Here is a 17274-nt window from a genome sequence, read left to right as displayed (position 1 = left end):
ATAGATGAAGGATTTTGTACATTTGTTACTAATGTTTTCGTTGTTGTTGTTGTCATGGTTTGCTTTGATCCACAGATGATGATAGGAGCATCATGACAGAACAGTTAGAAACTATTCCTAAAGAGGAGAAAGCTGAAAAGGAAGCTCGGAGACCATCTCTTGAGAAACATAGAAAAGAAAAGCCTTTTAAAACCGGGAGAGGCAGAATTTCCACTCCTGAAAGAAAAATAGCTAAAAAGGAACCTAGCACAGTCTCCAGAGATGAAGTGAGAAGGAAAAAAGGTTCATTTAACAATCACTTCTTTAAAAATGTTTTTGAAGTAATTCATTATTACTCTTTTGTAGAAGAAACTGCCTAACCATGGTAACTAATTATTGATGAAATTTCATTCGGTTTTGCTCCAAGTGTTTATTTTTTCCTGATGGTATGCTTTTTGTGTTTTCTTATTCATAGCAGTTTATAAGAAGGCTGAACTTGCTAAAAAAACAGAAGTTCAGGCCCACTCTCCCTCCAGGAAATTCATTTTAAAACCTGCTATCAAATATACTAGACCAACTCATCTCTCCTGTGTTAAGCGGAAAACGACAGGTGACTGTTCAATTCTGCAATGTGGCTGGCAAACATGGACATGTATTTTTTTTATCTCATTACTGTAGCAGCTTCGTTTTGTTTTTCTTCCAAGAATCTCAGCAGTCATGAACAATTTCGCTATTAAGTGTCTTGTATCATTATTCTTTTTTTTTTCCCTCCCTGCAGAAGAGGTCATGACCATCTGTTTCTTTGTCATGCTCAGACTTAACAGTGATTGTATCTTGGCATTGTGCTCTAGTGTCACGTTCTGGGGATTCCTATTTTCATTCTGTGTTTTTGGTTAGACGATGGCGATGAATATAACCGTGGTATGCATTCTCATTATTTTGCTTATTTATCTCCCTCATGCTTAAAAACCCATATGTATTTGTCCTATTTTCTATATTGTTATTGCCAAATCTGTTACTGATGTTGATGAATTTACTGAGAACCACCAAGAATGCATAGTGATTTTGAGATGGAAAATGAAAAGCAAATCTGGGGTGAAATTGTGGTTGAAAAATTACTTTGCTTTTGGATGAAAGAAAAAAATGGAAAAGGAAATTGTCTGGTAATCCCACCAGATTTTATTTTTCATATCCAAAATTAGCCAGGCTTTCTGGTGATACTACATCTCTTAGCCGACATTTTGTCCTTGGGATTTTCCTAAATGTGTTGAATCCAAACTGCTAAATTCCCCTACGTAATGTAGTATTCAAAAATTTAATAAATTTAAAATTTAATAAACCACTTCCCTCCCAATATCTTAGAATTTAGGTTTATTTCTATTTTCCTACCTTCTTATTGTTCTGTCTTCTTCAGATATACTTGTTTTTTACTGTTTAAAAAAGTAGTGGAATGAAGGAGTGAAACATGTTACAAATCATCACAAAAGACCATACATAATATCTATAATGTAAACTCTATTCCTAAATTTCAGTGCAAAGTATTTATTTTAAATGTATAATTATATTAGGATACTCTTCATCTAGAATATATTTTATTTTAGCATTGATTAAATGGCACACTTGCAGTCTACAAAAGAAGGCATCAGAGTTCTTAAGTCAGAAAGGAATATTTCCCAATCCATTATACATTAGAAGTGCCTTTATATGAATCTTTGGGTGGCTTTAAAGGGTTAGGAGCAGCATCAACCCTTGTAAGAAAAAAAATCAAGGTTGATGGTTTCATGATAGCCACTAAAAATTTCAAGTATTTTTAAGTTGTGTTCTTCATATAGGAAATATCTCATGAGCATCCTTCAAGAACTAGTATGTAAGGCGGGATTTGAAAGTAGAAGACATAATTATACACACACCTTGATGATGAAGGTTTAGAATGAGGGGTTCCTCTAAGTTAAGAGTTAGGAACTAACATGACATCTCTAAATCTTATAGTGCATCTTACTTAGTACATTTTCATTAAACTTGGAATTTTTCTTCTAGTTAGAAAAATGCTTGCACAGGCAGAATCTCTTGGTTGGGGCATAAAAGCCCTATATGCCACCTAAAAAGATGAAAAATATATTAGGATTGTACAATTTCAGAGGAAATGTCAAATTCAATATGCCACACTGAGAATAACTTGCCTTTTGATTTCATTCATTAAAGGAAATTTAAGGTCTTTGGACTAATTAGGATCTTCCTTTTTTATTCAAATATTAAGATACTCAAACAGAAAGCGTATACCAAACGTGAGTTTCATTGACTTAAAGCAAAGTATATATGTCGCAGAAAAAATGAGCTATATTGTAGAAATAGTAAAGAGGCATCATTTGCACTGCTTCTTTTAAAAAAAAAATTAGTTTCAGAGTCTGCGAATAATCTTACTAGCCAGTCCTAAATAGCATAGAACATATTGTAAACCGTTACTATTTTTGTGTTAGAACTGCACATGGCATAAGAAACCTTTGTGAAACTCATTTGGAGCGCTTATAAGGATAAGTATTTTTTTTTTCCAGAGGATTTCTCTCTTGTGAAAGAAAATTAAGGTGGAAGTAAACACACAAGTTTATGCCTTTTATTTTCTTAGCCCAATTGTTAAATAGGGACAGTTTCCCCAAACACAAAGGGTTGTGTTCAATCGTGAAAGATATTTAAGTCAAGTCAGGTAAGTCATCAGCAGAAATTATGCTAGAGATGATGGAGTTTAAAATTGAAACCAGAAGTATAAAACAGCAGCAAGAGAAACAACAGTAACAGATGTGGTAATAATTTCATACAGGAAGTGCATGTGTAGAACATGGTCTATTTTACTGAACTTAAAATTCTCATGTTTTCTCTTCTTGACAAGCCATTTTTCTTCCCTTCCCTTCTCATGTGGTCCGTTTCACGTCAAACAAGTGTGTCATTCATATTGTGAAATGAAGGGGTGCAGAGGGAAAGGGGTTGGCAGACCATGACAGTTTAAAATATAAAATGCGGAAATATCTGTAGATATGACAGTGGCTACATAAAGAAGGTTTGGGAATCTCTGTGAATATTCTTATGTGATGCCCACCCTAGAAACCAATCACTCCCCTTTTCCTTAAATTCTGCAGCATTCGGATTACTGTCCTATGATTTCCATTCTGAAGGATCGATAGTAATTTAAGGGTACATTGGTAACAGAAAATTACTTGGTGTGCTTACCTGTGCTTTGGTAAACACTGGGTTATAGTAATTAGCACACTCTATAGTGGGAGCCACATGCTATAATGTTCTTATTATTCGGGTTTCTTCAGTTACTGAATTTGAGTCTCAATATAAACAAAATTCCCTTTGCATTAGTCTGTTGACACAACTGAATATCCAAAAGGCATTAAAAATGCATTTATGTGGTCTTTAGCCACTAAGTGTGGGGTTGTTTTTGTCTCCTCTCTCAACAGCAGCAGGTGCTGAATCAGCTCAGGCTCCCAGTGTATTTAAACAGGCAAAGGACAAAGTGTCTGTGAGTAAAATAATTTTTTCCTTGCTCTTCATTCAGCATTCCCTTTGGTATTAGTGGCAATGTTTTAATAATTTTAGATAAAATTTAGACTTTAGATGTTTACTCTTTTAAAACATTTTAGATCATTCACTCACCCAGATTGATTCTCGATGGCATTCAAGCATGTCCGAATGTCTTCTGGAATGTGATGGTAGCTGGTGAGGGCAGAGCTGGGATTTAGGCTGCCTCTTTGTTAGTAAAACAAAAACATGTGAAACACCATAATAATCTGGCAAAAGTAGGGGAGCCCAATTTATTTGCTTTTCATAGAATCAAGATAAACCATTATAATCAACACTAAACTGTATTTTAGAACACATTTTCATTGTTGTTTTACAAAATAAGAATATGAGAAAATTAATGTAGATGAGAAAAATAAGTAAAAATATATTATCTCCTTATCTCAAGATAACTGCAGTTACCATTTTGACATAAAATCTTAATTTGTTTTACACATTTATAGGTTTAATAACAAAGATGGAAACACCACATATCGGTTTTTTAATTAAACAATAAACAGATTTCCATATCATTAAACATTCTTGTACATCATTTTAATGACTACATAATATTGCATTTTATATTTTTACAGTGATGTACTTAATCAATTTCCCATTACTTGACATTCAAACTAGTTTTCTGTTATTTTAGCAGTATTACTGTAGAAATCTTTTTGGCTACATCTATGAGTGTATCCATATGCATTTCCTTAGGATAATTTTCTAGTAGCAAAATAATTGTTTCAAAAAGAAAGTCCACATTTAAGCTTTTTGCTGCATATTGTCAAATTGTCCTCCAGAAAGGTTCTACAGCTTGTATGTCCTCCAGCTGTATATGAACATGCTTGTATTCGTTATTACTAGATATCGCTGTACTTTTTCTATATTTACCAAGTTATGGAGATGAAATATTTTGTTGTTTTAATTTGGTTGTATTAATGATGTTTAGCTTCTTCTATGTTTATAAATCTTTTATATTTCTTATTTTGCAAATTTTATTTTTATATTATTAATCATGTTTTTTAAACTTTCAAAAGACCAAAACCAACACAAAGTATTTTACTTCTTTCTCATTGAAAGAAAAAAGTTAAAAGACTTATCATGGAATCCTAAAATTGCAACAAATAATTTGAGTGATGATAATTAGTAATGTATCACAATGTTCTGGGTCTTAGCCATCATGTATGATATGTAAATCACAATTCTTTGTTTAGCTTTCTAAAAACTAATAAAATTTTAGACTTCTTTTTATTTATTGTGAAAAATAGGAATTCATTTTCAATGACAGCCAAACCTTTTATATCATATTGAAGCCAAGGGACTTTATGTTGATTAAAAAATATATGTATATTTGATTATTATATAAATGTTTTCAGACATATTCCTGAACTTATGGCAAGCAATAGAATCCATTTATCACTTTGGTAATTTTAGTCCTTATTTTGACCACACTGCTATTTCAAAATTTGTATCTCTTTACCTTCTGTTTCTGATGGGGAACTAGTGAGTTGTGTTGGTTAAGAGCTGGGCCATGAAACAGGCCAGATCCAAGTTCTGAACGTTTATTAACTATATGGTCTTTTTCCTCCTGTGTCTTAATTTTCCAAAAATAAGGGGAGGAGTAAAAATTCCTATATCATAAGTGAGTTGTAAACACTAAGTACAGTAATTTTATGAAATAATACATTCTATAGTGCTTAGAAGATAGTATTTATTCAATAAACAGCAATAGTTATTATTATTATTTTAAAAGTGGAAATCTTTAGGAGCAGATACAGAAAGTAAGTCTGAGCTTTCTCTTGGTAGGAAAATAATTTTTAAGATTACATTGTTTGCAAAATCTTTCAGACATTTTCAAGTCCGTTGGTCTTCAAGTAACTCAACAAGAATTAGCATTCAGTGCTTACACTTGGACAGAGACCATATACATCTGACACAAAAACTAACCTTTTTCCTTGTAAATGCCGATCTCATCCTTCTGAAGAGAGATTAGACCACCATTCTTTCTAACTTTTTCTCATTTAAAATCCTCCTTTTTCCTTGTAACCTCATCCTCTTCCTAGGTTTCCTAAAACCTCAAGATTAACTCAGTACATCCATCAGAACAGTTCTCTCCGATTTTTCAATTGACCTTTATTGTGAACCTAACCTATAATCTTTCATTTCATTTGAGTTTTTTTGTTTGTTTGTTCATTTTATTTTGTTTTTGTTTTTAGCAGGAGATTAGTAGATGTCTCTCATAATTTGAGGCAATCCAATTACTCCATTTTTCTTTCCTTTTCCACACTTTTGAAATTCACTAATTTGTGGGTAGCATCAGTCAAAAAAGAATGACTTGTGCTGACCCAGTTATACTTCCCACTCAAGGTGCTGGGTCTGTAAAACAAGAAGTGATTCGTGCAATCTGTGAATACTTATGCCTCTTTGAAGTGTCTACGGAGGTTACAACTTGAGATAAAAATCTTAGTTTCAACTGCTATTTTTGTATCGGCTAAATCATATTATTTGAAGATAAAAATCTACTCAGCTTTGTCATACTTGTCTGTAGTTTTAACAGTCTCCCCTGAGACATGTGGCATGCCAGCATAGCTTTCTCCAAATGCTGTATATATATGTCCAACCCACTTACACTTGCTCTTGACGACAATCTTCCCAGGGATTATCAACACCTGTGAAATAAGTCGTGATTTTTATGGGCAATCTAGTCAGTGTTGACTTTCATTTTTAGAATTTATAGCACATCATACAAACTGTGGTCTCTACATAAAAATGTTATTAATTCTGTGGTATAACTTGGTCCCTGGTATGCATTTGACTCATAAAATGAACTCATTATATATAAAATTTGCAATTTTCGGATGAAATCCGTGTAGATAATCTGAAAATACATTTTTTCAACTTAAAAAAGAACTATTTTCCATTATTTGGCCTTAAATATACTTTGTTCTAAAGTTCTTGAAATGTGATCAAAATGTTGATTATATATACCATTTAAGGGCTGTGTTTACTAAAGGAACAATTCCAACGGACTCTCAAGGTGTTTTCCAAATATGGTATCATTATAAGGTTTATGGCCTAATCAGAGACCTTATACATAGAATTTATAAATATTATTTTAATCTATATTCTCATATATGTATTCTTAAGTTAGTTCCAGTTAAAAAGATGTGTTCAATGCAAATCTCTTGTTCTCACATAATATACATCTCTATCATTGATTATAAACATTTATCATGTGTTCGTTTTAAAAGCAGACATTTAATTTCTTATATGTTTACATGTTTTTTTTAAATTTTCCTTTTACTTCATAGTTTGGTTTATTTTGTGCTTTTGTTTGTTTTCTTTCATGGCTAGAATTCTACCTTGTCAAAGATTCCTGCCTTACAGGGTAGCACAAAGTCCCCACGATGCAGCTCAGCCTGCCCTAGTACGACTAAAAGGGCTACATTTTCTGACAGTTTATTCATACAGCCCACCTCAGCGGGCTCCACAGACCGTTTACCATACTCAGAATCAGGGAACAAGGTAAGGCAGCAAAAGCCAATCAAAGGTGCAGAAAGGAACATAATTTGGGAGAAGGACACAATTCAGTAAACTTATGAAAGCAAAGACTTTCAGTTCTGAAGTGTTTGACATATAAACAATAGACCTTATTAAAAACAAGTACAAATTAAGTGTTTCAATAGTTATAAATAGTCTAATCATTAAAAAATAGATGTCTTTTTGTAAGATATACAATGCATAATTAATTAATAATAAATTAATTAATAAATAATAAATTTAATAAAATTTCAAATACAAAATATACTATATATGATGTTACATGTGGCATATTATATATAATATTGTACCAAATTATATTATATATAATATAATAGACAGTTTGGGCTCAGTATCAGACACATCAAGATTTAATACTAACTCTGCTGTCTCTCAACTCAGTGATTTTTGAAAAAATTACATAAACTGATGAAAGCTGTTTCCTCAGCTCTAAAATGCATATAACATTTTTTGTAAAAATTAAATCATAAATGGATGTAAAGTACTTAGCATTCCTGTCACGTAAGTGCACAGTATATGGTGGTGATCACTGCTAAATACGGTGCATGCAGTGCCCTTCTGCCAGTCCTTTCTGATTAATACATTATCATGCTGCTGAAGACTTCTCAGTTAAAATGATTAATTACCCGGACACTACTTGAGCACATTATTTTTATCCATGTTATCATTTAGAATTTGAATTTCACAATCGATTTTTAGCACTAACTCCAAAATAATATATTTTTATAAAACCTCTAGGCAAATCTGAATTCCTTCTAAGTTTTGAAGCAGAAATGCTTATAAGTATATAAAAGTCAGTAGTGTGGATTAAAAGAAATTCATCTATCAGTACAGGAGGAAATTTAGCCAGAGCAATGTAATTACTTTGCATAATTAAAACGAAGATTCACAGGATCCCAACGTCGTTTTATTTTCCCCAACCAGGATGGAGTAACCAAGAGCCCAGAAAAGCGCTCTTCTCTGCCGAGACCGTCCTCCATTCTCCCTCCTCGCCGAGGCATATCAGGAGACAGAGATGAGAACTCCTTCTCTCTCAACAGTTCTATCTCCTCTTCTGCACGGCGGACCACTAGTAGGTTCATTTTGCTTTGGCTTCGTTTTCCTTCATTTTTTAAAAATCCCTTAAGTGGAGTAGCTTATAATGTACTTATATTTTATATTTGCAAATAAAATATGCATTAAAATCAGATTATATTTGTCCTAAGAATCAGAGATCCAGGCTATCAATGGGTCCAAAACAATTATTTGAGTCAAAACAACTGATGGAGGAATACTACCTCATTATCCATTAAATAGGATTGAAATAAAGTCATTTTCAGAATGTATTTTCTCTCTTGAAGTTTAAAGTAAAAAAGAAAATTCGAAAGAACTAATTAGTAGAGAAAAACCAATAGTCAGGGATTTTTTTTTTTTTTTGGCCACACCGCATGGCGTACCGAACTTCCCCAACCAGGGATGGAACCCGTGCCCTCTGCAGTGGAAGCTCCAAGTCTTAACCACTGGACCACCAGGGAAGTCCAGGGACTTTTTAAATATAAAAGCTTAACCTTTATTAGAATTCCAAGTCCTAAAATCTAACTAGAAAATCAACAATCAAAATTAAGGATCCTGCTCAATTTGGTAAGAATTTGCATTCCAGTGAGGCTGTAAACATAGCATGTTCTGTGCAATAGCTTCAATTTCTTTTGATTTCATAATGTAATGGTCAGCAATTATCACAGTTTATGTAAAGAACATAAAAAGTTCCAATCATTACCCACTTATGTGCTGTGTTGCTACCAAGACTATGTAGTAATTTAAATTATTTTCATAAACATGTTTCTATTACCACAAAAATACTACCATTTGTTAATCACATATATGTGCTAAAATCTTAAGACACATTTTTCAATCAGTTTAATTAACAATGCTTATGGTTAGGTATTAATAACCTCATTAAATCTACTGAGGGGAAAACTGACCTTTTAAAGACAGTAACTTGTTCAATACTACACAGCTAGTAAGTGGCTGAATTTGGTTTTCAGCCCACTGATAAGTTCACAGCCTGTCCTCTTAATGTCTTCTCTATATTTATTTAGAAGAAATAGTATTAGGGAACTGTTCTGTAGAACCTCTCGGAGAATAGTGTCCCTGTCATTTAAAAACTATTACGAAATGGTGGACACATTTGGAGAATAGCCTTTCTGTTGTTTAAAATCCATTACGAAAGTGTTGGAAATTGCTTCTACTATCACATTATAGTTGATTTCACCACCTATTTTCTAAATATTTAATAATAATTGCCCCACTTCAAATGTGACTATTTTGTATGACACTTAAACAGTGTTTTTTGCCTACAGTGAAAGTGTTTATTATAATTAAAGCCATTGTGTCCCACATCGTTTGGATTCATGAAGCATTAACATCCTTTGAAATACATGCTAGGCCTTTGAAATCACTAAAACTTTTTCACCTTAACACATGTAAAGTATGCAAATGAACTAGCAAAGAAGCCGTTTAAGAGTTAGTAATCTCGGGGCTTCCCTGGTGGTGCAGTGGTTGAGAGTCCACCTGCCGATGGAGGGGACATGGGTTCGTGCCCCGGTCCAGGAAGATCCCACATGCTGCGGAGCGGCTGGGCCCATGAGCCATGGCCGCTGAGCCTGCGCGTCCGGAGCCTGTGCTCTGCAACGGGAGAGGCCACAACAGCGAGAGGCCCACGTTACCGCCTTTTAAAATGTATCTGTATACAAATTGCTTTTTATGTTCTGAGCCAATTCTATTTTGACTTTTTACCTTTACTTATGCTCATAAGCATACAACATTGTATTATTTGGCAAAGAACATAAAGGATACTCTGATCATCTAGGACATAGGGTCTATTTTAGCTCTACATAGCAATAGCTAAAAGGCATAGGGACAGTTAGCAGAACAGGCATTTTGCCTCCTCCCATTTGCCTATCATCTCCTTAACTGCACACAGGAATATTCTAGCATTTTGTACAGCTATTGAAAAGATTTGAAAGAAAGTGCTATGCAGGAAGTTCATTCAGCCCAAGAGGAGGGAAAGACATTGTCACTGAAGAGTTGACAAGATAAATAAGAACATAGTGTCATAGAGTAACTCATAAATATTTTTTAAATCGTTTTAGTAATTTAGATTTAATCTTTTCTATTTCAGAACTAATAAGAAACAGTCAAATTTGTCATTTTTGATGACTAGAACGTAATTTATTACAAGAAAAATTGATTGTATCTATTGAACAGCAGCATTAAGAGCTTCTTAATACTTGTGTTTTTTTCTCATTCCCCAGATATAACACAGAACCTTCCTCCTTTACTTTTTCAAAACTTAAAGCCATTTTCTAGGGGTATAGAAATAACTCTTACTTTTACACAAATGTTTCTTTTAGTAAATATTGTTATGCACATCCAGATTATTGCTTTAACTCAGTCTCCATGAAGTGAAAAATACCTCAGCACACTTGGATAAATTCTGAATCAAATTCATACCATTAAAAAAATATATGTTAAGCTCCTGCTGTGTTTAGGCCCCATAAAAGACACCAGTGTTAGGTAGAGCAGCAAATAATACAGAGATGATCCCTCTCCCCAAAAGACCTGAGCTATTTAAAAGTGATGACGTGATGGAAAATACATTTGAGGAAGAAATAAGTTTCTGAAGAGATTTTTCAGGACATAGTGACTGACTCAAACCAACATCAAAAGCTTGCCATAAACAAATGTTACAGCCAGGAATCTACAGAAAGACAAGTTGAATGTGGTTGTATTATCCTGGTCTTGAAATGTCATATTTGTGGAAAGCAATAAAAATCACTAATTTATCATTTTACTCTTCTCAAATCCCATTTCATATTGCCAGTTGAATAGTCTACCCATGTCTTGCCCTTCTACTAAAAGACCAAAAGGACACAGGGCAACTTTGCCTTGATATGTGAAAACTGGTCCCTGAGAGAGGAAGTAAAATTATTCTGGTTATCCAGGAGACTGAGTCTAGACCAATGGGTAGATTTACTTTGTCTGCAGACTACAATTATCTCAGAAGCGCTCTTGAGCTCACTCCTTGTAAATATTTAAGCAAAGATTAATTGTCTCCTTTCTCAGGAAGAACTTTCTGCACTGATGATGAATTACATCAGATGACTCTACGATCCCTTTTACTTCATTGATTTTAAAATTAATGAGTTATATCTTTATCCTCTACAAAATTTCCAGAAGATTCATTGATTTTACAAAGTTACATACTCAGCAGTAAAAAATAAAAATCATGCCCTTCTATAAAATATTTTAAAAAGTGAACGAATTTGTATAATAAATGTAAACAATGTAAATCAGTGTTCTATTGTTGGAATCAATGTATTATTTTAGACGAAAGATTTTTAGAGTTAAGAGAAAGTTCAACAAATATTAAGAAGCTAAATATCATAGCTGGCTTAGCATTTAGTATCATCTGAGTAAATGAACCTCAATGTCCTTACTGTTAAATTAGACATAATAAGAGCCGCCTCTACTGCGTGTGTTTATGTTTGGTTATCAAATGTTCGGTATTCACAAAAGTGCTTTGAAATCTGTTAAGGTGTATCCTCATTTATATCATTATTCTTTCAAAAAAGCATTTGAAATGGCATTTAAACCCACATTAAAAAAATAATGTGAGAAACATAGCATAGGAAAATGAGGGGAAATGAGTTAAATGATAAAATGAGTTTAACATCAAGTTGAGGCAAAGAAATACGCCTCACAGTATCTTTATTACTAATAGACAGTGAAGGATTATTGATTTGACTCCAAACTGCAAACTAGTAATGAAAGTATGGGAGAAAACACAATCTGGTACAAGATTCACTGTGAACATATTGCTACAACACCCTACTTTTCTAAGGAAAGAAATTGTTTTGTTTTTTCTAATAAGAGCTAAGATATATTTCCTTATAAAGGAAACATTTGCAAACACAATCAGGTACAAGATTCACTGTGAATAAATTTTTATAACATCCCACTTTTCTAAGGAGAGAACTAGATTTTTTTTTTTAGAGTTAAATAATTTTCTATGCAGGCCAAAAGTATGTGATCTAAATATTTTATGTTGTGTATCCACCTGGATCTCAGAATAAACTTAACTACACAAAAGAATGAGTGTTCTGCATGTCATTCAAAGACTCTTCAGTAAATATGAGCCCACAAAGAACGTTAAGTGCAGACTGTTTTTTCAACTAAAGGCAGATCCATATGCCTAAATGATCACACAAGAAGAAAATACTTTTGACACATTCATAATGAGAATTAAGAATAAATCAGGGGCTTCCCTGGTGGCGCAGTGCTTGAGAGTCCGCCTGCCGATGCAGGGGACAAGGGTTCGTGCCCCGGTCCGGGGGGATCCCACATGCCGCGGAGCGGCTGGGCCCGTGAGCCATGGCCGCTGAGCCTGCGCGTCCGGAGCCTGTGCTCCGCAACGGGAGAGGCCACAACAGTGAGAGGCCCGCGTACCGCTAAATAAATAAATAAATAAATCAGGAAAACCCAAATATTATCTTCACATTGATAGAATCAAAAGAATGTCACCCGTTTATGGGCCTAAAAATAGGAGGTTCTCACCTTTTCGAGCATTGCTGTAATTCATAAATATTCTAAACCCTTTAGAAATTTAATGAATTATGAGTTCTAGCAATGGATGGGAAGGGGGGTATCTCCAGGAGAACTTCCTGACACTGTGGTTTGGGTTCTGTTTTGTTAATATAGGGTCAGAGCCAATTCGCAGAGCAGGAAAAAGTGGCACTTCAACACCCACTACCCCCGGATCAACCGCCATAACTCCTGGTACCCCACCAAGCTATTCTTCACGCACACCAGGCACTCCTGGAACCCCTAGCTACCCCAGGACCCCTCACACACCAGGAACACCCAAGTCTGCCATCTTGGTGCCCAGTGAGAAGAAAGTTGCCATTATACGTACGCCTCCAAAATCTCCTGCTACTCCCAAGCAACTTCGGCTTATCAACCAACCACTGCCAGACCTGAAGAATGTCAAATCCAAAATTGGATCGACAGAGAACATCAAATACCAGCCTAAAGGGGGGCAGGTAAGAATCACATGAACACACGTATTTGCTGCCAAAGTAAAATCCTGTTACTTATTATGTTGCCATCCTCATATTATAGGCTAACGGTTCTTAAAACAAAAGGGAGATGGAGGTTTTAAAGCGTTACAGGTTATGATTTATTGCTGAGGGTATGGATCTTATCTGAGAAAGATAGCTTATGAAATATGATGGAAATCATATGGCATGTCCATACCTTGTGGTTATTACTAGATAAAAATTGATTTAACCGTATAAGAGAATCTTTTAGTTGACTACCTAACAGATCTTTTCTAAATGTATCTCTATTGCCTTGTGGATTTTAACTTAAGAGATTAAAGTTACATTTCTGATATGAATTTGAGTGACCTATTTTAGATCCTGACTGTGAGTTCCTTTGACCATCTTTTAGTAATTCTACTTTTATCTCCCCGAGGATTTCCTATGACATCTTCTACCATTTCCCCATGTTCATTCCACATCAGAGCATATGGTTCCCCAAGTTTCTTCTCTGGCTGCTATTGCCTAAACATTGCAAAGGGCAAATATTCATGTTGATAATTAATAGACAGTTCTATATGGTTCTATTGGAAAATCTATTTCAGATTAATTGTATTGAATAGGGTTCTTAGTAAAATTCTACCTACTAACTCTTAACTTCAGCTTCAGAGCAAACATTCACCTTTTTTTCCAACCAGAGGGTTTTGAGTTCTACCTTAACCTGAACCTTGCTTTTACAATACGTGTTTGGACAAAGCAATTAGCCTGGAAGGACTAATACAATACAAATATCATTTAATATTTCCCGTGTGATATTGATATACCCATAGTTTGACTTTTATTGTCAATGAAGAGATAAAACACCCATCCGTTAGTGAAAGAAGAGAGAAAGCAATCATTTCCTTTATACTTTAGCAAACTTGTAATACCCTTTCAATATACCAAAACAGCTTTTCTTTTTAGCCTCAATATTATTTTCTTCCACTCTTTTTTCTTATCTCTTATATTTCCTGCCACTGATTTCTGGTATCCCTCTCTCATGCCAAAGAAAATGTATTTTCAGCAGGTTTAGAAGAAATGTCTTGCCAAAACGTGAGGCTTCGAAGACTCCTACTCAGTGTTGAAACAAAAATTTAATATTGCTTCTTCCTTTAGCAACAGACTTCTTTGCTTTCTCATTGTGATTCTGTTCAAGAAAGTCCAAAGAGTTAAGCAAAAATCAACCAAAGAAGGAACGAAGGACTCAATATGCCATTTTCAGAACAACTATAACATTCTATAATAATATAGTCACAGAAAGATGCTTTTTCATAGAAAAATGTTATTAAAATATGAGCTACAAGAAACATTTTTTAAGCATAAAACAAAAATAGCTCTACCAAGTTTAAGCCTGTAATTCGAAAAATCTCATACTCTTGCCTTTATCATAGTTTTGCACATCCAAGAGAAGGAAATATTTTGAGCCTTTGGGAAATATCCAAGTGTCATATTATTTTTATATTTATACATAAATAATTGAAAAGAGTAAGTTGAGTAAAATAAATTTAGTACCAATTTGCAAGCTTATTATTTTAGCTCTTTTGAGCTATCCCCTAAAATAGAGTAATTATCATGTGTATTTAAAATCAATTCTCTTTTTATAAATATCCCAGTGTCCTGGTATTCTTCTTAACTAAATGCAAGGTTTACTTGCTTATCTTCTGGAAAATATTGATACTTAAAAGAACCTGTTTCTTCTTAGAATCACAAAGGAATATTAAGTACCTCAAAGATATTTTATTGAAACTAAAAAGAAAATCTAATAAGAAGGGAATAATTATTGATATAATTTGAAAATAAATAATTTTATTCAAAGGACTTTTCAAGACAGACAAAAAGTCGTTTCGGCCTCAGCTTTGCTAGAATCATTAAGATAAACGAAGCCCAAAATATGAAGACTTATTTATTTTCTCTTTCTACTTCATTATGATATCAGGCTGTGAATATTTCTATGTCTAATTTTAATTGACTTCTACTATATTTGTTAATTGATAAAACTGATATAAAGATGTCTCACTCGTTTGAGCTGAACTAATGCTGCCCTAGAGATTATGGTAATTAAGGGCTAGTAAAGATATGACACAAAAAATTACAGAAGAAACAAAAATAGCCTCAAATCATCATGTCATTTGAAGAAAATCTCTTGTTCCATGAGGCAAGTGGTAACCTGATGCAAAATTATCCTATTGCATCTTCAGAGGACTTGGAAAAAAATCTACAACAGTGGAGTTATAAAGTGACTTTTGTTGGAGAAGCAGGAGGTGTTTCCTCACCAAGATAAGAAATGGATGGAGGGAACATATTTACCTTCTATTTTGTGATAGATGGCATCAATGCATTTAAACTGGACAGGAAAATGAATTGGGAAATTGAGATGCACTACAGTTGAACTGTTTTTGTAGGAAAAGTATTTCACTCAACACTTTAACACTATTCCCCTAAAAGCCTTCTTATAGTGTATGATCTCAAATACAGGGAGTGAGGAAAGGGTCTTTTTCTGTACATGTTAAACTGGGGATTTTGATTGGATTTTAAAGATTCAACTTTATAAAATGACTAAGAGAAATGTTTATGTTAAAGCTTCTTAGAAATTGTCAAGATAATATGCTAAAGACCCTTGTTATCTGACAGAGAATCCATAAATGCACCCTGTTGGGGAAATTGAAGCCAGTGGCATGTTGTCCCCAGTAGTAATTGTATATACTAGGATATTTGAATGGACAGTGACCAACCCAGAATCACTGAAGAGGACCAAGACAATATTGATACCTTCTGTAGGAGCCCAGTTTTGTAATAGACATATGTCATCTATAGTTATTAAGAAAAAAAGTCACACAACTCTTATTGGTGAAGATGGGAGTAGATTGGTAGATGTAACCTTAATTTAATTAATTCAAACCATCTGCACAGACTCTATTGTCATAAAATTCAGAGTGGTTTAATTGTATGTAAATAATTTAATTTTAAAAGCTTTATTATTGTTGTTTTAAAGTTTGTGCAATCACTAATATTAGGGAGAGGAAATGTATAATGAAAGATATAGTGTCTTAGGAATTCAACAACTTTCCAAGTTGGGAAGCTTTATTATTTGCCCCATCTTGAACATTTATTGCTCTTCCATATGTATAAGGTTTGTGCTTATGGCTATTATCTCTTCTGTTGAAGTCCAGTTTTCCATTGGCAAAGAGGCTCAGCTCAGGGCTCGGTTCAGTGAGGCAAATCAATGCCTAATGGAATAGATAAGCTAGCTGAAGATATGAGGAGCTTTACAGAAAGCAATAAAGTTAATCTTTTCAGCTAAAATATAAATTCATTCTACTGTAAAGAACATATGCAATCTCAGATTCACTATAGATAGTAAGCTTGGTTGATTTAACTCAAGGCATAGGTAAAGCTATCTTATTAAGTGTATTAATTTAAGACTATCTCAATGTACCTAGCTCCTTAATCTACATTAAATCTAAAGCTAAATTTTAGAATAAATAGTGTTAGCTTTTTAAGGACTAGGCTGCTTGATTTGAACAAAGATAAGAAAATAAACAATTTCTCTGAATGTGTGGCATAAAAAATTTAAGCAACAACTCAATGAATGGTACTTTTTCTCTCTGTGGATCAGATTTTTTTTTATAGGCACTTTGATTTATATGGAATACTCCTACATGTTTTGACAAGTTTCTTGTTTTTTCTCTGTCAGCTTTATGAAGATCAGTATACAAAGCACCTTGTGATAGTTGAAAGTTACTAATGAGGTGGTTTCACAAGTCAGAACAAAGAGTTTTCTTTTCATCTCCCTTTCCTTCTTTCCATATCCTGGCCATCTTTAGGTGCTAATGATTTTGTGCCCCAAAAAGCACTTATTCTATCCGTTTCTTTCAGTCCACTCTCCACCACCCTAGCACAGGATATGTTATCTCTTGTTGATATCACTGCAATAGTTGTTAACTAGTCTCCCTTCATCTGTTCTTTTCTCTTTTTTTAAATTTTTATTTTATATTGGAGTATAGTTGATTTACAATGTTGTCTTAGTAGCAGATGTACAGCAAAGTGACTCAGTTATACA

The 17274-nt window shown here is 33.8% G+C and overlaps 1 protein-coding gene across 6 annotated transcripts in view; it reads left to right on the top strand.

Moving 5' to 3' along the window:
* Positions 1 to 17274, top strand: part of MAP2 (microtubule associated protein 2) — a 217838-nt gene that overhangs the window by 183220 nt on the left and 17344 nt on the right. For 3 of the 6 annotated variants that reach the window (XM_007460222.1, XM_007460221.1, XM_007460223.1), the window contains 5 exons: positions 76 to 282; positions 455 to 589; positions 3438 to 3499; positions 8023 to 8170; positions 12838 to 13178. In XM_007460222.1, the coding sequence (XP_007460284.1) occupies positions 76 to 282; positions 455 to 589; positions 3438 to 3499; positions 8023 to 8170; positions 12838 to 13178 (893 nt within the window). Of the gene's footprint in view, positions 1 to 75; positions 283 to 454; positions 590 to 3437; positions 3500 to 6891; positions 7063 to 8022; positions 8171 to 12837; positions 13179 to 17274 lie in introns of all 6 variants that reach the window. The other 3 variants (XM_007460225.1, XM_007460226.1, XM_007460224.1) reach the window with 2 other exon arrangements.

The sequence above is a fragment of the Lipotes vexillifer genome, unplaced genomic scaffold (assembly GCF_000442215.2).
Source record: "Lipotes vexillifer unplaced genomic scaffold, Lipotes_vexillifer_v1.1 scaffold1330, whole genome shotgun sequence".
Lineage (NCBI taxonomy): Eukaryota > Metazoa > Chordata > Mammalia > Artiodactyla > Lipotidae > Lipotes > Lipotes vexillifer.
The sequence above is the reverse complement of the archived record's forward strand: the minus strand, read 5'-3'. Positions and strand labels throughout refer to the sequence as shown.